Source organism: Pistacia vera, unplaced genomic scaffold (genome assembly GCF_008641045.1).
Source record: "Pistacia vera cultivar Batoury unplaced genomic scaffold, PisVer_v2 Contig489, whole genome shotgun sequence".
NCBI lineage: Eukaryota > Viridiplantae > Streptophyta > Magnoliopsida > Sapindales > Anacardiaceae > Pistacia > Pistacia vera.
In genome coordinates, this window is record NW_022196322.1 from 665409 (window position 1) to 688122 (window position 22714).

Below are 22714 nucleotides of genomic sequence, written 5' to 3' on the forward strand. Positions count from 1 at the left end.
ATTTGGTCAAATAGCTTATAAGCAGAGTACTTATAAGAAAAAAAAAAAAAAAAAAGTACCTCCATTTAACTTATTTTTTTTTAGCTTATAATCTCAATTTAAAATTAAAAAAAGTTATAAACAAACAAATAGTTTAATTTTAGAGCTTATAAACTAGTTTGACCAGTTTATAAGCTTAGACAAACATCCCCTTAACCTTTTCCATGGTTTTCCTAAATCTTAAGGTTTTACTCGATACATAAGTGGATAATGATTAATCTTGTGCTTATTTTGAATAGAAGAGAGATTTATTTAGGCTAAGTTATCGTGAATACTTGAATTTACTTTGAGTGGAAAAAAGAAAAAATTGAATTGATGAATTCTACATTAAATACGGAAAATGGAGATGAGAAACTATAATCTTAATAGATTGAAATTAAGAAAGTGATCAAGTCAATACTTGGCTATGGCTACTGTATCCTTGAAAGTTTTGTTGTAGGAGAGATTTTCTGGTCTTAAAATGGAAAATGAATAAATTGAATACGACATTAACATAACCATTAAACATAATACTAATTGCTTATAAGCACTTCTAAGAAATAACACTATTACAAACTGGAAATCTTTTCATTTTCCATTTACTAGGATATGGAAAGGACTTCAGTCATGCACACCTTTATTAAAACTTAGAACTACTCCTGTTACAACCACCACCACTAAAAAATAAAAATAAAAAATCAATTATTACTACTAATACTACTACAACAACAGTTTTGACTTGAAAGAAATCAAAATGGCACCAACTCACCATAGATATAGATACTACTACCATTTATTTCCTTTCATATTTTTTCTCTTCTGTTGGCAGGCAGCCATATTATCTGGTTACTTATTGCATAACCAGTAGGTAAACATGTTCCTAGATGTCTTTATCTATAATTCAAGGAACACAAACTCTTCAATGGCAGGCACATCCCCTATTTCGTTGAGAGCCTCCTTGTTCGGTTCTTCATCGATGCCGATTGCCATGACAGCTTGTTTTCTCCTGTAAGTTCTCCCTACACTCATGAAGTTGACATTCACATTGTGCTTTGCAAGTATGTTACCAACCTTGCCAATCATGCCCGGTTGATCCACCTGCCTGCACAGAATTAGGTTCCCTTCCAGGCTCACATCCACGGCAAATGCTCCGACACATGTCAAGTGAGGTACCCCATATTTCACTTTACCCTCAACGCTTATATCTCCATTGTCTGAAATAGAGCTAGCAAACTTAGAATCAACACTGGATACATGCAGCTGGATTGAATCGATGGGGACCTCTGGGGATGAGTCCACGACCACGCGTTCTTCACTAATGCGGAGGCCTTTCTGTTTAGCTGTGAAATCTGCATTTACCAGATTGATAAATGAGGATGATATCGGTTCAATGATGCCTTTTGTGATCATGGCTCGGAGAATTCTCGTGTCCAAGTCATCTGGGTTTCGAGATGATCGATAAGTCACCTTCACAGATTTGATTCCACTCCCACCAGAGACCAACTGCACAGCTAACCTACCAAGCTTCTCAGCTAGCACAACATAAGGAGCCAACTCTGACAAGACTTCAGCAGGAACCATTGGAGCATTAACAGCAGTAGCAGAAAGCTCCCCGTTCAACGCTCCAACAACAGCCTCTGCTATTTCAATAGCTACTCCTTCCTGATACGTGGTACGTACACATCTATGTATTAGCGAAGGATAAATTTAGATCCAGATTTCTGAAAAGAGCCAATCGAAACATCATACCTGTGCTTCCTTGGTGCTAGCTCCAAGATGAGGTGTGACAGTAACATTCTCATGTTGCACTAGCTTACTGTCTTTTGCTGGTGGTTCTTGACAGAACACGTCGAGCGCAGCCTGTTTTGTGCCATTACACATCAATATTAGGTACAAAAGTTTCACCATAATGTCATTTGTTAACATAATATGACTAGGAATGAATCATACCTGAGCAACTGTTCCATTATCAAGAGCTCTGACTAATGCATCTTCATCGATAACTCCACCTCTGGCGACATTAACGATGCGAACACCCTTCTTCATTTTAGCAAAAGTTTGGTCATTGAAAATCTTAGCAGTGGTGGGAGTGAGAGGCATATGGAGGGAGATGAAATCTGCAGTAGCAAGAGCCTGATCAAAAGAGACCAAATCAACACCAATGGCACGGGCTCTGTCAGCTGGGCAATATGGATCATGAGCAATAACATTCATGCCCAAACCCTTTGCACGTCTTGCAACTTCTGACCCAACTTTCCCAAATCCCATCACTGCCAATGTCTTTCCAACCAGTGATACTCCCACATATTTGTTCCTCTGCCATTTTCCTGTCACATTCCACCAATCTATATTAGCGTTTCTGGTGTTTTTAACTTGTCAAATCAACCTAACAAGATTATATTGCAAAACTTCTTAAAACAAGTAAGTCATAAAATTTTAAGATAAGTTTTTGATAAGCATCAGCAAATAGTAAGCATGTTTAAAATGACATTTGCATTTGGTGGGCAGATCAGATCCAAAAGTTTCAAAGTGATATTTGGTGAGCAGTCACCTCAGTCAAGAAACATTATCAAATTGACTGTGTTACATAAAGATATGGTTTGAAAAATAGGGTTCTATTTGCAATTAATTTTGGTTCCGTATTTTACCAACTCTCTTATTTTTCTTTAAAAAAAAAGGGGTCTGTGGAACAGCATCTTTCTGATATTTCCAATTGTTTATGAAAGCAACATATGATAAATAATTCAAAGCACCAACTGCCCAAATTGACAGTATTAGATTAACCATAAAAGTGGAAAATCGATTACGCTAAATAATTTACCGTTAGAAAAGTAACTTTCTTGAAACAAAAGAATAAATTTTATGCGATCCAGATCAACCAATCAAATAAAAACTAAAATTATTCTTCCTTTAAGCACTAGAAATAATTCATTTTAGTAAATAAAATAGTAAGAGTTCTAATGGTCATCTTTATTAGTATTCGAACTTGAAAGACCATATTAGATCATATTCTTGTTCTTTTATCTTCAAGAAGACTCGAACGAGATAAATCATGCTAGATCCTCCTCTTACTCTTTTTATCATCATAGAAACTTGAACTTTATAGATCATGTTAGATCTTTCTTTGATCTTGTATCATCCGTGGTGGTAAACCCTGCCCCCTTTGATTATGATTCTTATATCATAATTTTAAGGGTTGACTAATAGGGTAACCTTAAATTGGATTATATAAATATGTATAGATTAACCATAATTTAACATAAGAATAAGATTTTAATTTTGTATTTGACGTGATTATTATAAAACATTGCCACTGTGAATTTTTAAGAATAAAATTCAAACAACTTCAATTAAAAAATGAAAAAAGAAAATTATAGTTACCAGATTTCATGGAAGCATCAGCCTGAGCAACATTTCTGGCCATGGCAGCAAGCAACGCGATGCCATGTTCAGCGGCGGCCACCGTGTTGGCGGTGGGGGCGTTAACCACCAGGCACCCGAACTCCGTGGCGGCATGGAGATCCACATTGTCAATGCCAACACCAGCTCGGCCGACCACCTTCAACCTCCCCTTGGCGGCCTCAAAAACCTGCCGGGTAACCTTGGTGCCACTCCTCACAATTAGCGAATCAAATTTCGAGATCCTAGCGCAAAGCTCCTCAGGAGAAAGATCGTAGCAACATTCAACTTTCCCGAAGCCACTCAAAACCTGAAGACCGGCGTCTCCAAGCTTCTCGGAGACCAGGATGGAAGGCCTGTCTTCCGAAATCAAATCTTCAAGATTCTCGAAGTTGGACAAGGAGATGACCTCTTCAGTTTTCAGGGCGTTTGCGACGGATAATGAATGAGAATTACGGTGAGAATGGGAGAGCTTGAGGGAGGTGGGCGTGGAGGTGGGGTGTTGGTGGAAGGAAAGGAGGGAAGATGGTCGTGAGGAAGAAGGTGAAGGTGAGGAGGAAAAGAGAGGTGTAAAGAAGGGTTTGGTTGAAGAAGAAGAGGAAGAAGAAGCAATAGGAGTAGCCATTGAAATGGAGGATTGATTGGAAGGATTTCTGTTGAGAGTTGGTGCATCGGAGAGAGATGGGTGTTGGGATCTTTATAGTAAAGGTTGCAACCACAAAAAGTAATTAACTAAGAATAGACAGTAATTACGTCAGAGTTTTCGGTAAGACGGATGTATAAAAAATGTATGTACATTAAATTTTAGTCGTACAGTATAATTGTACAAAATTATGCTAAACAAAGTTCATTCAGAGAGTTTTCTGTTACTTGCATAGGTCAAAAATTAGTTGATTTTAAAAAGATTACACTAAAAATAGATCATTTTTATATTAAGTGATAGTTCAAATGGTAGAACAAACATTAGGATTTGTGGTTCAACATACGGTTTCAGGTTTGAATATATGAACATAATTTGATGGAAGCAAAATTAGTTTATTTTTAATTATGATTATAAATTTTCATTAATTTCATCATAAATTGGTTGGTAAATAGAGTGAAGTATTCCCCCCGTTTTGTCACACTCTTGATGGAGACTATTGGAGGAAAACTCAATTTCAAGTAATAAAGAAGCAAACATTTTGATATTTTATAATTTCATTTATTAATGGTAATTAATCATTCTTATCCAATATTTTTTTTAGGTATACGAGGTATCTAGACCCATATTACAAGTTCAATGAACCAAGGTAATTACACAAATGTAATAGATATTTCTCCTACGACTCGAACACAAAACTCTCTTAGATATAAATAACCGCAATGACCAAAGGGTTTACCATCGGCCACAAAAAGAAAGGTATTTATCCAATATTTTTTAGACTTAAATATTGCAATAATAATGATATGGCAATAACAATTAAATTTAATAACAACATATTCAGGTAAAAATCAAGGAATAAAAGTGGAAGTAATGATATTGGTGTAGAAATTGAATTGAAATACGATAAAGTTGTAAAATAATTTCAATAATTTTGTGATGTTACTTTTGAAAAGTTGAAATCCAAATTTCCCATTTGTTGATAAACAAATGTGTTTAATGCATAATTTAAAAATGAGAATCAACTTTATGCCCATCTAAGGTCTTATCTCAATTATTGCATTCACAAAAAAAAAAAAAAAAAAAAAAAAGACAATACTATATTTATAACTCAATCTCACAGATTTTCTTTTATAACCTTGATATAACAGTTTACAATTGGTCAGCTCACGATGAATTTTATCTGTCGTATAAAATGTCATGTCGACCTTATTGCGAACTGTTATGTTAAGATTGTAAAAGAAAGTTTGTAAGATTGAGTTGTTAGCCAATCTTTATTTAAAAAAAGAAGACCTTAAGTTTAGAAATACTAATATACTATATGGTATACATATATATAAAGACATTAATTAATATACTATATAGTAGAAATACTAATATACTATATAGTATGGAGCCAACAAGTATAAATATATAAAAAGACATTAATTAATTAATTAATTAATAATCCCAAACTGTATGGAATATCAAATAAATCTTAGTTTGTGACTTGTGGCATATGCATCTTTTGATTCTCCATCCACTTGCTCTGAATTCTGTCTTTTTTGTTGGGTCCATTATTTTTTTGTCATTCATTGCTACTTCTTAAATGTCATTCATTCATTGCTACTTCTTAAATGTCAGGAACCATTATTTTTTTGTTTTAATTTATACCATAAAGTTTGACTCAATTATGTATAGTTAGATCTTAACTAATAATAAAATAAAAAAACATAAAATTTGTATAAATTAATCTCTCCAATAATAAATAAAAGTATTCTTGGTATGAAATCTTGAAGAGCAATTTGAGCCCTACATAGTGGCCCATATATAGATAGAATTACAAAGTGCTAAACTTTCTGAAAAGAGCTATGAACTTGGACCAAATCCTGATCAATATTTCATACCTACACAAATTATGAAGAGAGCCTAGCTGTCCTGTCCTACCAACATGCTATGATTTATTTATTTTTCTATTTTTGGATTGTTCCTTGATGTAGATTTGCCTTTAGTTTAATTCCACGAGACCTGACAGTTTGGACTGTTAAAGTGGCCTTAATCCAAATCAAAAGCCCAAAGATGGGGCATGTCAATGTTATTCCATTGAATGAATGAATCAACAAAACCACTACTTCTAATACAACAGGAATCTGACTACCAAAAGAAAATTTCACAACATTTTAACACAAGTAGCAGAGAGAGCTACATACAAGTAGTCTATGTAAACCTGGAAGAAAACGATCATCGATTTCTTAACCGCTCTTTGAGTATCTTCAGTCCAACATATCTGTCAAATGAATTACCAGTGAGTTAGTTTATTTCCTCTATACAATGTATGCTATCAACTGAGTTTATACATAATGTAGATCAAGCAAGCAGATTACCTTCCAAGCATCATCAAGGCAGCTTGAGGGTTGGTTCCTGGTGATATGTCAAACGTCGATCCATCAACAACTCGGAGAGCATCTATACCAAGCACACGGAGTTCACCATCGACTACTTTCCCCACAACACAGCCTCCATGGTAATGCCAAATAGTGCTAACAGTGCGGTGACAGAATTCAGCCATTTGGGCATGGTCAGATTGATCAACAGGCAATGCAGGCCCAACAAACCTGAAGTTCCTGGCACCAAACCGTTCACGGAACTTGAAAATATCCATGGATCGGCTTCTTAGAACATCACCAATCTTGCGTGTGCCATTTATACACCTTTCGATATCCACTGGATTGCTGAAGTAATTAAACCGAACAATTGGATTCACCCTGACATCTGTTGAAGCCAGCCTTAATGTACCACTTGAAGCTGGCCCAATAATCTTCTCCATGAGGGTAGCCACAGTGAGATAAAGAGGCGAAGACGGTGTCCTGATGAAAATAGACTGAGCTGGGGATGCAAAAGGGATAACATTGGAAGCTGCTTCAAGATAAGCCCCTAATTCAGTAATGCCAACAACCTGAATCAATGAGTGATCCAGTGGGATTGGAGGCACAATTGAGATGCCATTCCTCGGATTATCATATAGATACTGCCCCACATGTGGATTATGAAATGCTACCGGAATTCCCCAAGATGATAGATAAGGCCTTGGACCAATGCCACTCAACAGCAACAACTGTGGACTCCCAATAGCACCAGCACATACCATCACCTCACCATTTTCCCTCAACATTGCGTGATGATACTGCCCTATTGCATCACGATAAACCACACCAATTGCCGTCCGCTTAGCTCCAGAATCAGCTGAAGAAGATGCCAACAAAATCCTCTCCACACTTGCATAGACAGCCACTCTAATATTCAAACTTTTTGCATAACTAAGAAGATCAGCGGCACTATGCCTCCTCCCGGAACTATCAAAAGTTGAACCACCAATCTTAGTCCCCACAACATGATTCAAGTTAAACCCGTTATAAGGATCAACACCAGCCTCCAATAACCCATCTCTAACAGCAGATTGCCAATTTCTCAAATCAGGCCTAAACACAACCGCCTTCTCTACCCACTCATAAGACTCATTCACAACTCTAAGGTCCCAATCCATACCTGATTTCTGATAGAAATCTTTATCCGCCCGGCTATAAAACCCAGCATTGATTGCACTACTGCCACCAAGAACACGGCCTCGAGCATTCGGAACTCCATCCTCAGAGGTGAAGGCTTGAGCAGGAGAATTGTAAGTATCAACCTCCATAAGGGTGGTCAAGAACCCTTCTTGAGTCATCAAATTGTGCTTGCCATAGGGCACACCACCACGTTCTAAAACAAGTACTTTAAAAGATTCTGAAATTGTTGCCGCTAATGGACTCCCCGCAGTGCCTCCTCCTACAATAATGTAGTCATAAGAGTCCTCTGATGGAAAGGCCGTGGCATTGTACACAAACTTTAAGTAACTTGGTTCTGCAACCAAAGAAAATTTTTGTTTGGTAACGAATAATATCGAATGAAAGCCAATAAACAAGACAATGAAAGTTTTAATCTTTTATTGATTTTTTTTTAATTTTCTACAAGTTATAAACACAACCCAATTCAGTAGAGCCAATAAGGGTTCTGTTCTTTTATCAAACTAACAAAGAAACAACAGGAAAATCTGTTTGTTTCCCCAGAAAATGAATGATTTTCTCATCATTTGTCGCGTTTTCCCGGGAGTCAAACAGAAAATAAAGTAAAACGAGAAAAGAAAAGCAATAAGTGGAGTAAAGCTAACCTTGCGGTTGTTGTTGTTGAAAGTGTCGTCTTGCACAAGAAACAGTTGAACAAAAGAGCACCAAGAACGCATTGTGAAGAAGAAAAAACCAAGAGGGTCTGGCCATTTTTTATCAGAAGAGTAAGAAAAAACGATGGTTGGTGATTAATCTTGAAAGAATGAAGAAAAATTAATGGCTTGGGGGAACAAGGGAGGAGAATCAGAAGAGTAGAGCAAAGGGTGGTGTCTTCTGATTATGAATTCAGTTAACGATCGTAATATAGTTGTTTTTCGAGCGGGATTCTCTGCGGCAGACCTCACCAGTGATCTTTGAAACTGAAGGAGGGAAGGAGGGGATTTTTGTAAACTTTATAAAGTTCAATTTATAGAATGACTAAATTACCCCACTATTTTTGTAAACTTCGTAAAGTTCACCTATGATAAATTCGACATTTGTTTGATAAATTAAAATAAAGCAAAGTTTTTGAACCTAAAAATGTTGTTAGTGATATAAATTGTTATGAAAATTATACCACATCAAGTAGTTTTAGTGTTTAGTACGTATACTATATGGTATTTGTATCGATATTATAGAAGGACTAAATTACCCCTCTGAGAAATTAAAGTAATAGTGTTATTAAGGGGAGTTGAAAGTTGTAACCGTACCTGATGGAATTAATAAATGTAAAAATTACATACATCTCAACTAATTATTCGAAACCTTAGAATTATCGGTCGGATAAGAACTCTAGTGATTACCTCTATTAACAATCGAAGAGCAACTCAAACTCAAGACTTCTTGAATAATATACATAAAAGTCTCCATCGAATCGCTTAAGTACCCAAAGATAGTTCAAATGCATTGTATTAAGCTCAATTTTGCTTTGCTATCATTATATTTCACTTTAGTATTTTCAATTAATTTCTTCTATATTTATGTTGTAAAAAAATTGCATAATGTTACAATTATTTATGGAGTAGTCTTTTTCTAAGCTCCAATAATATTTAAAATATAATTTATTCCAAAATTAACTTTGTTTAATAGTTTTCTTTCTAAATCTCTTAGTTAACCCCACTATCTATTTTTTAGGTTTAATTTCCATTCCCATATTTCTATTTTGGGTTTAATATAAAGATGATACTGTACATGTATAATAATATTTTGCCCCTTTATGAGAGAGATGAAGACGGTAAGAGAGAGAGGAGAGAGGCTTTCGATTTGGCCATATTCCGGTGTCGGGTTCTTGCCTAGTGACTAGAGGAAAAAGAGGGAGAAGAAAGGGAAGAAAGGGAAGAAAGAGAAGGGAGATAATAAGAGAAAGATAAGAGAAAGAGAAGGGGGAGAAGAAGAAGAAGGATAAGAGATTTGAGCGGGTTTTTTTAATATTTTATTAATGCAATATCTTTTTTAACTTTTTTTATTTTTTTATGCACAAACCCTAAAACAGAAAAAGTCAAAATTACCCCCCAAAAAATGATAGAATGTTGATAATACCATTTTAGTTAATAGATTTACTAACATATTTGGACGAAAAGTTGGTATTTATCATTTCAAAACTTTTTGGATACCAATTTGTTTTTAAAGCAAACTCTGAGTAGGTGTAAGTCGTTTCCCCAATAATTTTTTTGAAAAACTTTTATTGGGGCTTGGAAAGTGATTGGATGTGACTTAAAATAACATCACTCTTGATCATTTTATAATGCCTAAATTAGGTCCAAATGATGGAATTAAGATGATGCCCATTTTTTAAAAAGTAAACGTCTTTTTCTCACCCAAGGTTTTCCTTAATGACTTTCCTACCCAAAAATTTTAAAATTCCACTTTCCCATCCAAAGTTAATATTCCATTATTACCCAAAACCAATTCTGGCGATGAGAACTCTCTTTGTCACCATCATTTGAACCTATGGTCTTCTCTCTACAAAACTCCACTCACTTCGGCATTTGATTTCTCACCGATTGCCTACTAAGGGTGGACGGGTTCGAGTACCCGCCCAAAATCAAAGGAACTAGAATCGGAACCAGTTGGTTCCTTTAATTTGGAATCAGAACCGAAACCGTTGGTTCCGATTCCTAAAAACTTGGAACTAGAACCTATGTTACAGGTTCTGGTTTTGGTTCCAGGTACCCTAAAAAATTATCAATTTCCCCCAATTTTCTAAAAAAATGACAAGTTAACCCTTATAAAATTACAATTACACCCCTAACAATTAAGTGCAAAACATTAAATAATATATTTGTTTATATTTACTTGATGTTTGATGCTTGATTATAAGTATTTAATTGTTTGTTTTCACCAATAATAAATATTTAAAAGCTATTATTTAACGTAAATGTCTTAATGTATATTAATTTCTTAACCAAGTAATAAGTTAAACTTAAATATTAATAAGAATATTTTGAAAAACGGATCTTTTAATGAAAATTAATAAGATTTTTTATACTAAGATAAAAAAAAAAAAAAAAAACCAAAATTTTCTTATATATTTATATGATATGTAAACTATTAAGAAAACCCATATTCTTTATTTAGTTTCAGTTCTTGGTTTTGGTTCCAGTTCCTTTGATTTGGAACTGGAACCGGAACCGTATAATATCTTTTCCAATTTTTTGGAACCAGAACCTATCCTATTATGGCCAGTTCAGTGTAGAATTGGAACCGACACCTAGGTACCCGTTGGTTCCGGTTCTACCCTAAAATTTTGCCCACCCCTATTGTCTGCCATTGCAAAGCTAGGGTATTCTGTTCTTAGCTGATTTCCGATGGCGAATATTTAATTGGTCACAACCATTCGATCCACTAGCCTCCACTCTACAAAACCCCTCTTACCTTGGCTCCTGGTAACTTGCCGAACGCTGACTGATAAAGTCAAGTGTATTTTGTGTATTAACGGAATATAAAACTTTGAGTGAGAAAGTGGTAGTTTGAAACCTTTTGGGTGGAAAGTTTCATTAAGGAAAACCTTGGGTGGGAAAAAGTCAGTTACTCTTTTTTAAAATAATTATGGTCTCCACTTTTTATTTTTTGTGATTTGATAAATTGGGTATATTTCATTTATATGTATAGACTATAATTATTGAAAATATTAATTACATTATAAAGAGGTTTTTAATATTTTTAAGATGTTTTAGATAATTTATAGAAATATATAATACTTTTCAATAATAGTGGATAAATTTTATATTAAATCATCTCACAAAGATAAATGAAACAAACAATTGAATTTAAACTTAAATAAATTTTCTATGAGAGATAATATTGATCGGAGGCTACTTTTATTATTATTTTTTGTAGAGGTATTATAATTTTGATTTTTCTTTTAAGAAATGTATTATGTAGTTTTTCTATCGGCACAAAATTGAAATATGACGTGGCATTCTTTAGTTAGCGTCAACTTTGAGGCTATTTATTTATTTATTTTAATTTTCATTCATATATAAATATATATCCCCCTTTCTTCTCCAACTTTCTTATTGGTGCTAATTCCAGATAATCAACCAATCTCCAGGTAACTCTCTATCCTTAACTTTTTCACTTCATCCGAAATGGGTTTCCTTCAGTTTTCTGTTTGGTTGACTGGAAAAAAAGAAAACAGGATAGCACTTTTACTGTCTAAAAACCATCAAGTGATAAAAGAAACCATACAACTCATACAAAACTTAGTGTTGACTCTTTTCCCTTGAAATTTTAAGCTTGTTTCAATCATTGATTTCATTTTTAGTTTCAAAATTTGAACTTTTAGGAGACTTTGTTAAGATTTAAGGAAGATTGCATTGATTGGTGTGTGCAAATTTCCTACAAAGCGTGAGAAGTCTGTATTTTTGTGGTAATTTTGGTCTTGGATGTTGAGATCTCTCTGGGAGTATTGTTTACATAGAAAAAAAGAAATATAACTTTCCTGGCTTCTTCCGTTGGCTGATTAGTGTGGCAATAAGCCTAGAGCATAAATTTTCTTTAACAGGGAGCAACTCAAAATTGTAGAGTTTGTGTGTTGCAGAAATAGGGATAAGTAATTGCTAAAATGCTCCCATACATAAAGTTGGTAAAGATGATAATTATGAAAAGAATGAGAATTAATAAAGACGGCCGAGGATGATGACTTAATATTTTTGTGAGTGTGGCAGGGAGAAATCTCTAGTTTTCTTAATGAAGATGATGACTTAATTACATATTTATATCTATAGTTGAGAAGGAAAATTATTAATCGACTGGAAATGTATAAATTTAGAAGTGTAAATATGAATTTGATTTCCCCCCAAGTGTACTCACCATCTTTGATTGCTTGTCAAATGTCAACAAACTTCTTCTGTTGTAAGAATTAGAATTCCTACCAAAAAGAGCAAAGGTGCTTATCCATGCGTCCTGATCCACATTTTCATTTGATTTCTCCCCTGATGTTCTCACCTTCTTTAATTGCGTGTCAAAATGTCTACAACCTTCCTATGATGGAAGAAATCGAACTCTCACCAATGAGAGCAAAGTTGTTTATTGATACTTCCTGATCCACATTTGGGCCTTTTGTCTCCATAATCAACTTATGTTTATCCAACCTCTTAGCTCCAAAATTTTAGTATGTGGAATCAACTTATGTCTGTCCTACCACTCAAATACAAAGTTTTATTATGCAACCTGATCTGGAACCAGTAGATTAACTTTAGTAGTTATATTAGAAAGTATTTTGATTTAATTTTTCTAATTAAGTAATTGCTATTTCCTTTTGTGAGTAGAACTAGGGGATAATGGCTGGCCTATGTATATAAAAGATTTAGGTGTTTGTGAATGTTGTCTATTTCTCTTAACCCTCCCCAGTTCCTTATTTTCTTCTATTTCTTATTTTTCTAGCTTTCTTCCCTTTCTTTTCATTGCCATATCTCTACTTCTACCTCTCTTCTATATCCTGTCCTACTGCATATTCAATTGCTACTTCTTTTATTTTATTTTATTTTATTCTATTCTTCAGTCTATAATCAGGTTCATGAATTCTTATTTTATCACACTGATACCAATTGTGGACATGCAAAATCTTGCAGCTTGGTTGCTGTTTTCGGTAAGAATTTCCAATTCCACATGGATCTTAATGATCTTAACAAGGTCTGGGAAATTAAACCTCTCAACAAGATTGGAGAAGATGAAGCGAGGAAAATTCTTGAGAAAGTTGCCAAGCAGGTGCAACCAATAATGCGGAAACGTAAATGGAAAGTCAAGATTCTTTCTGAGTTCTGGTACGGACTTCCAGACCTGCCTCTATTTGTTATACATTTTGCATATTTATTGCTCTCATCTATAATTTCAAATTTGTAGTCCATCCAATCCATCTCTTTTGGGGCTGAACATTGGAGGAGGTGCTGAGGTTAAGCTGAGACTGCGGAGGCCAAATAGGGACTGGGATTTCTTTCCTTATGAACAGATACTTGATACTATGCTTCATGAGCTCTGCCACAATGAATATGGACCTCACAATGCTGAGTTTTATAACCTTTTGGATGAAATCAGAAAGGTGCGTCTTTCTTTTCTTCATTTAAGTAATTTAATAGATATGCTATCAAAATAGTAGCCCAGATAATAGTCTCTCAGCTGGTTCCTGTGCACTGGTATGAATTATATAGTACTTTCAGAATTAAATGGTTGTTATGAAGTTGAAATCCATTACTGTTGGTGTAGGACTTTTTCTAGCATTTAAACCTTGAAAATTGTCTGCTATGTACAAGACTGATTTCAAGTTATGGACTATTCCTACTGCTCTAGAAAGGGTTGTTATGAGATATACAGATAGGGTTGTTATGAGATATACAAATACTCTTTTGTTCATGACCCTGTTGCATTGCGGCTCTTAATAAGTTTCTTCTGTCAGACATCGTTTGTGTCCTTGTATCTGCACTGTGAAATTGCTTTTGGTATGCTAAAACCGAGTATGGAAAATGGGGAATCATCCCTTTTTATGGTATAGGCTAAATTAAGAATGTAGTTTCCAGATAACGAGTACTAGAACTCACACTTGCAATGTGTTGTCTTGTTGCTCTCATTGTAAACAGTGTTGCTTAGTCTGGAGTTGAGTATACAAATTAATGAATAACTATAGAAGAAGCTTGTAGTCATAAATTGAAAATGTTGAAAAATTCAATATATGCATACACGTGATAGTATATATGCATTGAAAAATGCCTGGTTCATTGAAAAGTCACACACCTGACTGCTAATTTCAAGAGCACCAGTTCATGGCACAATGTTGAGTGTTAGGAACTTATGATATGATTGCATCACTGTCACCCTATGTTTAATGGGGCATCTGATCACATATACATCACAAACTGATGGCATTTCATCCTGAGTGTCGCATCAACTATACGTTTGTTATTAGTTGTTATTTCAATTTGATTTTGCAGCCATTTCTTTATTTCCTATTTTCCTTCATTTTTTCTGCAGGAATGTGATGAACTGATGGCTAAAGGAATTACTGGGTCTGGGAAAGGATTTGATCTTCCCGGGAGACGATTGAGTGGGTTCTCCACCCAACCCCCATTGTCATCGCTGCGCCAGTCTGCCCTGGCTGCTGCTGAGAACAGAGCACGTCACGGAGCTCTTTTGCCATCAGGACCTAACCGTCTCGGTGGTGATAGCAATATCAAGGCTATACTCAGCCCAATACAGGCTGCTGCCATGGCTGCTGAAAGGAGACTACATGATGATTCCTGGTGTGGATCCAAAACTTTGGAGAGTGAGAACAATATTGGATCTACTACTGGAACTTCTCAAACAACAAACACAATTTCTAATGGCAGATTTAACCAAACATCATCCATCGAATCTACACCTGGTTCGGAAGCAGTAGATGTTGGACGGTTGTGGGAGTGCCTGACATGTACCTTATTAAATAAGGTAATCAATCTTTTGCGGTGTTCAAAGTTGCTCTCAAATAAACTATAAACTTAAAAAAGTTATTATCTATAAGTTCAATAGAAGATGAGGACATTATCATGATTAAATCTGTCTCCTATATATCGAGTGTATTGTCGTGATTAATGAATGTTTGCAGTAAGAGTTATCAAGTATAATAATTTATATACAAGTAGAAGGATGTTGATCCTAGTTCTCAAAAGTTGCTTTCTCATGGAATGTTATGGCACATTTGAATATGTAGACAACATTTCTAAGTCATAAAATTAACATCGTCGAATAAAAACAGAAATCAACATTTGAGATGTTTAAGGATTGACATTTGCTGGTAAGGCTTCCCATATTTCTTTCTTTATGATTGCAATCAAATCTTATGCAATTATATTTTATTGCAATAATATGTTTAATCCTTAAATCATTTCTGTAAATCATTTCAATTTTCCCACCTCGCTGTGTGTATTGTGCATGGGCGCATTTTGCTCTCCAATCTTTACATGTTCTAATGCTTACAAGTTCCTGCTGCAGCCATTGGCACTGATATGTGAAGCATGTGGAAGCCAGAGACAAAAAAGAGACCCCAAATTGAAGGTATGGTCATGCAAATTTTGCACTCTTGAGAACAGTAGTGAATCGGAGAGATGCTTAGCTTGTGGAGAGTGGAGATATTCATACGGCCCTTCTGTCTCAACTCATGCACCTTTTCTTGGTACCTGATTTTTATCAGAGAATAGACAGTATATATTGAGTTTTATGGTAATTCTCTATGTGAACGTCGACTTTCAAAAATGAGTAGGAAGCAGACGGTCATTTTTTAAAGTTCTACAGCGTGAACTCTTAAACGTACTCAACATATTCTACACGTTTAAACATTACGTTATTACATATCATTTCTTCTTTGTTCTAATTATGTTAAATATTAGAGTTTACAGTTTAAATATTGTGACTTACATAGTAAATATCAATGTTCTTACTATAATTTAAAAAGTAAAATTTACTGTACAGTAACATATACTATAATAATATATCATATATATGTTACTGGTGAAACTCTCGGATGACTGCACTCGAACCCCCATCCACCGAGACATTTTTTGCGGCGGCGCTGGCTACGGTTAATTAAGCAGAGCTTCCTTGGGGTTTACAAACTTTTCATATTTACTCGAGGGACCTTAAACACTTAAATCAACCTAACAAAATCCTTAAGTTCACTACGGGAACGTTATGTTTTAATGCTAAAATTGGATTATATTATAAATTCTTAAGTAGAAATTTCTCTCTATTGATAAATACTACTTCACCGTGTTCTTCTACTACACAAGTATAACGTTCACTATATCTCTTATTTTTATTATATAATAAACTTTTTTTCTTTAAGATTTATAAAAAAATCCTACATATATATGTCATATGACAGTAAAAAAGATATATATTAAGTGAATATTTTTAATATAACATTACGTTATTTATGCTATTTAAAAAACAAACCAAAAAAAAAAAAAAAAACATTTGTATTAAGAATATCCACATATAAAAAAAAAAATTAAAAAATAACCAATTAACTGTAAACTAAGGTTTTTCTTATTAAGTCTTTGTACCGACGTAAACAAATTGATAAAAAGGTGATAGAATAAGGTGATAGTATAGGATATTTGGAGTTTTACGTAATATTTCATATTCTCAAAATCCAATCCTACTTTATTCAACTCAAAACATTACAATTACATTTCTTGTAAAAATAATGCAATTAAATTCAACTTTACTTTTTCTAAAATACTATTCTAAAAAGCATTAGAATAGTGAACCAAACGGAATATAAACAAACTTTCTATCTTCATTAATTGCCGTTTTAACTTATAAGGTATATGAATTCCAAAATTACATCTTGAGATTGGAATTATTTTCATGAACAAAATCATTATTTTATTGATTTTCAATCAATTTGTAGATGGCGGGGTAATTAGTATACATTGTTATTAGTAACAAACAAACAAACAAATAAACACATATATATTTCAAAAGAGAGTGGACCGTTGCAAATTTTTTGGGGTAAAATACTAAAATGTTGCCACGACAACAAGTACGAAGAATTTAAAATCCCCCCATACTTTTGACAAAATTACAAACTCTTCCTTTGTTCTTGTAATCATCACTAAACTCCCTAAACCCTACTAAATTACAAACCACGCCCAATACAATAAATGAAAGAATAAAGAAAGGCAAACAAACGCATCTCACAAACGCACCTGAGTTAATAGCCCTCACTAGAATTGTCGCAGAATGATTTCGACTAGAACTAAAAAAGTCTGTTCCAACTCCAAGGAACAGTCATTTCTCATGGAATGACCATTCCACCTAGAGGAACTACCATTCTATAATGGAATGGTCATCCTTCTTATGGGATGACCATTCATTCCTCATGGAATAACCGTTCCTTATACGATGAATGGTTGTTCATCCCTAAGGAATTCCGTTCCGTATACGATGAACAACTGTTCATTCCTAAAAAATAGACGTTCATGTCTAGTCAGAATTAAGAAAGTTTGTGAGATTTGTTTGTCAACATAGTATTACATTCTTAGATTACGATTTAACTTTGATTTTTTTTAAAAAAGAAAAATTAATCATTCTGAAATGTCCTTGCACCTCAGAATGACGGTTTTAACCCTAAGGTCTTTTTTTTTTAAACCAAAAAAATAAAAAATAAAATAAAATAAATTGTTCAAAGAGAAATATTTATAATGAATATAGTATTATATATACTATGTAAGTTATATATCATTTGAGACAATTTTTTTTTTTTAAGTTATTTAAATATACAAAATTACTCTCTTTACTTAATTTTAACTTAAATTAAAAATGTTGAATGTGGAGGCTTTGTTGCTTTTTTATTTATCTCTAAATTTGGCAAAGTTGAAGTGACCTCCACAGGAATTTTTTACTTTATTAAAATTTAACTTTAAAAATAAAAAAGAAAAAGAAAAATTAATCATTCTGAAATGTCCTTGCACCTAAAATTACGGTTTTAACCCTAAGGGTTTTTTTTTTTTCTTCATAAAAAGAAAAATTAATTGATAAAGAGAAATATTCATGATGAATACAGTATTATACTATGTAAGAGATATATCATTTGAGATATTTATCTAAACAATTTCTTAACATTTTTATGTTACTAGAAACATATAAACAATTTCTTAACAAACAATTCTATTGCAAACTTAAAGAAAATAAAAAATAAAAAAATTAACGTTAAATCTGTAATTAAAAAGTATTAGAAAATGTGGAATAAATAATTAAAGGTAAGTTAAAAGAGGAACTTCTTTAGTACAATGATAGGGGCGCATAGACCCACTCTTTTTAGTATTAACACGAACATTTATCATAATATTAGTAGACTATTACAATATTTTTCTGCCTCGATAGAATTGTATCATTAGATCTAACAATATCATGGATTATTTATTCGTTAAAACAATTAATCCATCATTAGATCTAACAATATCATGGATTATTTATTCGTTAAAACAATTAATCCATCATTAGATCTAACAATATCTTTCGTATAACTATAACAGAGGTGAAGACTTTAATTATCTCTGGTTTCATTTCTTTGACAAAATAATATAAGAAAACATGGTTATGTTCACTTTAACATTTTTCTTAATTTCATTTAATCAAAAATCATGGATTAGCTTTCACATACGTTTTTTATTTTAACTATTTTTTTACGAAAAGTTCTAGTTAGGTTGAGTTACATTAAGAGTCGTGATTTATTTCGGTTTCGCATAATCTTATTTTGCCACTTCATTGTATTACACTTAAATATTAATTTGAAGGCGAAAATGCATTTTAGAATGACTAATTTCGTTCTTTTTTATATTAAAAAAAATATTGTAGGGTTAAAATCGTAATTTGACGCCGCAAGGGTATCTGAAGATTCCAACAAAATCAGTTAAATTTTGAGCATAATAAATTCACAAATTGCTGGGAGGTCATTAACACCTTTGCCAACCTTTGGGGTTTTCTTGAAGCCTCGGAGTCCCGCTCTCTCATGGCGAATTTCGATTACCCTCCTTTCAACCAAATTCATCCTCCTCCCCAAGAAATCGACTTCTTGGAACTTGAACGGCAACTGCTAATAGGCCACGGATACGGCTACGAGTTTCACCATGTAATACACACACCCACCGCACAGCCTTATATTCTTGCAGTGAAATATGGCTTCAGAGAAAGGCTGGAGGACTTCATGCTCCAAAACGAGATTCGCTTCCTCTGCCTGATGGACCACCGTAATCTCGTCAATTGCCACGGTATCTCTTTTACTGAGTACGAAATTCAATTACTCTTTGAATTTTATACCGATAATCTTCATGGTATAAGAATCAATAAAGAACATATTCTTTCTATTATTGCTAAACAGATATTAGGTGGGTTAAGGTGGCTGCACAGTTATGGCTTTGCTCATAGAAACATTAGTCCATACAATTTTGTTATAGATTTGAGAGGTAACTTGAAACTTAAAGGATTTGGATTAAGTACGGAGTTGATGTGGGTTTTGCCAAAGTATTCTAGAATGAATGTGGGTTGGAGTCTGTATAAGAGTCATTGGTATTTGTCGAATCATTTGTATAGTGATGATGTTTTGGGAGAAGATATATGGGGTTTCGGAATTAGTATGATGGAGATTTATTTGGGAGGGCCGCCATATGATTATGATAGAGTTTCAGAGTTCAAGAATAATGCTTCTTGGGCGTTTCAAGATTTCGTCGACTGTTGTTTAGAGTATCTGCCATGGAAGAGGTCGAGCGAAGAGTGTTGATCAAATGATATTATGCTGGAAGGTCTGAAGTTGGTCAAATTGAAGTACTGGAGCTGCATGTTTCGGCGGCAAATGTGTCTTGTTGTTATGTTGCTGTTAGTTTCTACTGTAATGCAACAGCATTTCTTTGTTTTTATAATGTTTATCTTAGGTGAATTCAGTAGAAATTGCTGTTGATTAGGTGCAGGTAATGTGATGGGGTTGTAGTTGTTAGTAAAGTATGGCTGTTTAATTTGATTTTAAGTCCGCTGCAGAGTAGGTGTAACTGCAGTGCAAACCTTGTTATATTCAGTTTTTTGTTCAATGAAATAGCATTCCGTTTGTAACTTTCTTTGAGTGTGTGTGCCATCTTAACAGCAGTTTTTTCCTTAGAATTCTCCAGCTCCAAAACTTCATTTGGTATCAGAGCCTCTGTGAGTTTTCAGACTAAAACCTCAACTCTTCAAACACAGCTCAACTCCTTAAGATCTCCTCCATGGCAACAAATCAGCACCTCTTTCTCCACCTATCTTCAATGGTGAGCAGTACCATGTTTGGTGTCAAAATGAAGACCTATTTGAGAGGCCATTCCTTATGGCAATATGTGGAGGAAGAGAGACAAATCCCTCAACTTGGAGCAAACCCAACACTGAATCAGATTAGGATTCATGAAGAGGAGGTTGCAAAGACTCCAAGAGCACTCTCCCTGCATCCATTCTGCAGTAACTGACCAGGTCTTCTCCAGGTAATGGCTTGTGAACTCCTAAAGAAGCTTGGGACAAGCTCAAGGAGGAGAGTTTGGGGGAAGTACCCAAACCAGAAACATGCAGATCCTAAACTTGAGGAGAGAGTTTGAAGTGCTCAAATGCAAGAAACTGAAAATGTCAAGGAGTATGTGGATAGATTGATGAGTTGTAAACAAGATTAGCTACTTGGTGAGGAGTTGACTGATCAGCGGATTGTGGAGAAGGTTTTGATTAGTTTACCCGAAAGATTTGAAGCAAAAATTCCTCACTTGAAGACTCAAAAGACCTGTCCCAAATCAGCCTAGCTGAACTTGTGCATTCCCTTCAAGCACAAGAACAGAGGAGGCTGCGAGGCAAGAAGATTTGAGTGAAGGAGCTATGTTTGTAAGTCAAAAAAAGAAGGGATTTCAAGGGGAAAGCAGGAGGTACGCTGAGAGAAGAAGGGAAAGAAAAGCAGAGTAATCAAGGAGGAGAAGTGGGTGCGCAAGAACTTTTGCTCCTTGTCCTCACTGCAGAAAAAGAACCACTCTGAAATAGATGTTGGTTCGGCCTAGCATTCAATGCAGGTCTTGTAAGCAATTGGGCACATTGAAAGAGTGTGTAAGAACAAAGGGAATCAGCAGGAACAGCAGCTCAAGCTGTGGAAAGTTCCCAGCACTCCCAGCAGACAGAAGAGAGTTCAGAGCAGCTGTTGTGGTCTCTGAATGCATGGTTGCAAGCAGCCCTGACGTCTGGTTGATTGACAGCGGCTGCACCAACCATATGACCCCAAATGCCAGCAATTTCGTGAGCTAGATGAGGGTTACCAATCCAAGGTGAAGGTGGGAATGGTGAGCTGTTAGAGGTGAAAGGCAAAGTGATGTTTCTGTCCAAACCAAAACAGGTACTAAAACTCATAGCTGATGTTTTGTTTGTGCCTAAAATTAGTTTGAGCCTACTAGTGTAGGACAAATGTTAGAAAAAAATTATTCTCTGCATTTCAAGGACCTCACTTGTGTTATTTTGAGGAGTGATGGGACTGAATTGATGAAGGTTAGAATGCAAGGAAAAGGTTTTCCTATAGATGGGAAAGGTTACTTTTCAAAACTACTCAGCTAGGATAGATGATTCAGAGTTGTGGCATGGAGATTTGGACACTTTATATTCATGCCCAAGGAACTTAAACACAAAAACCTTGTAACCTACCCGAAATAGACCAAGGTGAAGGATTGTGCAAAACCTGCCAAATTGGCAAACTCAGCAGGCCCCCCATTCCCTACAAATAAAGCTTGAGAGCAAGTGAAAAGCTCCAGCTTTTGCACACTGATGTGTGTGGTAAGCAGCAAACTTCTCTAAGTGGGAGGGTACTTCATCCTCTATAGATGATTACTCTAGGGACATGGGTGCATTTCTTGAATCAAAAAAGTGAGGTAGCTGCTGTGTTTAAAAGGTTCAAATTGCAGGTAGAAAACCAAACGGTTTGACACTTAAGTCATGAGAAGTGACAATGGTGGTGAGTACACTTCCAATGAGTTTGAAGAAGCATGCAAAGGGGCTGGAATTTGGCATCAGTTCAGCGTCCATACACTCACAACAAAATGGGAGTGAGTGAGAGAAAGAATAGGACAGTGATGGAAATGGCTAGGTGCATGATGATTGAGAAAAATTGCCAAAAATTTCTGGGAAGAAGTGTCAACACTGGGATCTATCTACTAACGGTACCACCAAAGCACTTGACAACAAGACTCCTTTGAAGCTGGTATGGTGTCAAGCCAAAGGTGGATCATTTGAAAGTATTTGGAAGTGGTGTGTTATGTGTTTGTTCCAGCAAACAAAAGGACTAAGTTGGATGAGAAGGCTGAAGTAGGCATCATGATTGGACTCAGCACCAGTCTAAAGCCTACGAATTACAATCCATGCTCCAAAGGATTGTGATAGTAGGGATGTCAAGGGATGAAGGAGCTACTTGGAATTGGGAAAAGAGGCAAGTTGAGAGAAGGATCAGCAGCCAACATGACACAGATCCAGAAATTCAGAATGCAGAATTGAATCCTGAAGAGTGGATGAAATGCCAGTC

General features: G+C 34.9%; 4 protein-coding genes across 4 annotated transcripts; 2 read left to right on the plus strand and 2 right to left on the minus strand.

The window, feature by feature from the left end:
- Positions 1-533: 533 nt before the first annotated feature.
- LOC116104943 (D-3-phosphoglycerate dehydrogenase 2, chloroplastic-like) lies at positions 534-4103 on the minus strand. Its single transcript, XM_031391370.1, has 4 exons — positions 3400-4103; positions 1969-2345; positions 1768-1878; positions 534-1680 (listed from the first exon to the last, which is right to left on the minus strand). The coding sequence occupies exons 1-4, from the start codon at positions 4040-4042 to the stop codon at positions 913-915; spliced, it is 1899 nt and encodes a 632-aa protein (XP_031247230.1). The 5' UTR covers positions 4043-4103; the 3' UTR covers positions 534-912.
- A 2165-nt stretch (positions 4104-6268) lies between these two features.
- Positions 6269-14032, minus strand: LOC116104932 ((R)-mandelonitrile lyase-like). Its single transcript, XM_031391356.1, has 3 exons — positions 13906-14032; positions 6421-7936; positions 6269-6323 (listed from the first exon to the last, which is right to left on the minus strand). The coding sequence occupies exons 1-3, from the start codon at positions 14030-14032 to the stop codon at positions 6278-6280; spliced, it is 1689 nt and encodes a 562-aa protein (XP_031247216.1). The 3' UTR covers positions 6269-6277.
- Positions 14033-14134: 102 nt separating this feature from the next.
- LOC116104933 lies at positions 14135-15831 on the plus strand. The gene is made up of 3 exons (XM_031391357.1): positions 14135-14164; positions 14647-15099; positions 15643-15831. Exons 1-3 carry the CDS (start codon positions 14135-14137, stop codon positions 15829-15831), a joined length of 672 nt encoding a protein of 223 aa, XP_031247217.1.
- Positions 15832-19165: 3334 nt separating this feature from the next.
- Positions 19166-19933, plus strand: LOC116104934 (mitogen-activated protein kinase kinase 5-like). The gene has a single exon (XM_031391358.1). It carries the CDS (start codon positions 19166-19168, stop codon positions 19931-19933), a length of 768 nt encoding a protein of 255 aa, XP_031247218.1.
- The last annotated feature ends 2781 nt before the right edge of the window (positions 19934-22714 follow it).

Bases quoted from the DNA above. Each gene is read 5' to 3' on its own strand.
- LOC116104933 (XM_031391357.1), top strand. From the start codon at position 14,135: ATGGAAAATGGGGAATCATCCCTTTTTATG. The intron at 14,165-14,646 runs GTATAGGCTAAA...TTTTTTCTGCAG, and splicing joins GGGAATCATCCCTTTTTATG to GAATGTGATGAACTGATGGC. The intron at 15,100-15,642 runs GTAATCAATCTT...TTCCTGCTGCAG, and splicing joins CATGTACCTTATTAAATAAG to CCATTGGCACTGATATGTGA.
- LOC116104943 (XM_031391370.1), bottom strand. From the start codon at position 4,042: ATGGCTACTCCTATTGCTTCTTCTTCCTCTTCTTCTTCAACCAAACCC. The intron at 1,879-1,968 runs GTATGATTCATT...GGCACAAAACAG, and splicing joins ATAATGGAACAGTTGCTCAG to GCTGCGCTCGACGTGTTCTG. The intron at 1,681-1,767 runs GTATGATGTTTC...ACCACGTATCAG, and splicing joins CTAGCACCAAGGAAGCACAG to GAAGGAGTAGCTATTGAAAT.
- LOC116104932 (XM_031391356.1), bottom strand. From the start codon at position 14,032: ATGAACAAAAGAGTATTTGTATATCTCATAACAACCCTATCTGTATAT. The intron at 7,937-13,905 runs GTTTAAATGCTA...CTTTGGTTGCAG, and splicing joins CATAGCAGACAATTTTCAAG to AACCAAGTTACTTAAAGTTT. The intron at 6,324-6,420 runs GTAATCTGCTTG...TTCATTTGACAG, and splicing joins GCCTTGATGATGCTTGGAAG to ATATGTTGGACTGAAGATAC.
- LOC116104934 (XM_031391358.1), top strand. From the start codon at position 19,166: ATGGCGAATTTCGATTACCCTCCTTTCAACCAAATTCATCCTCCTCCC.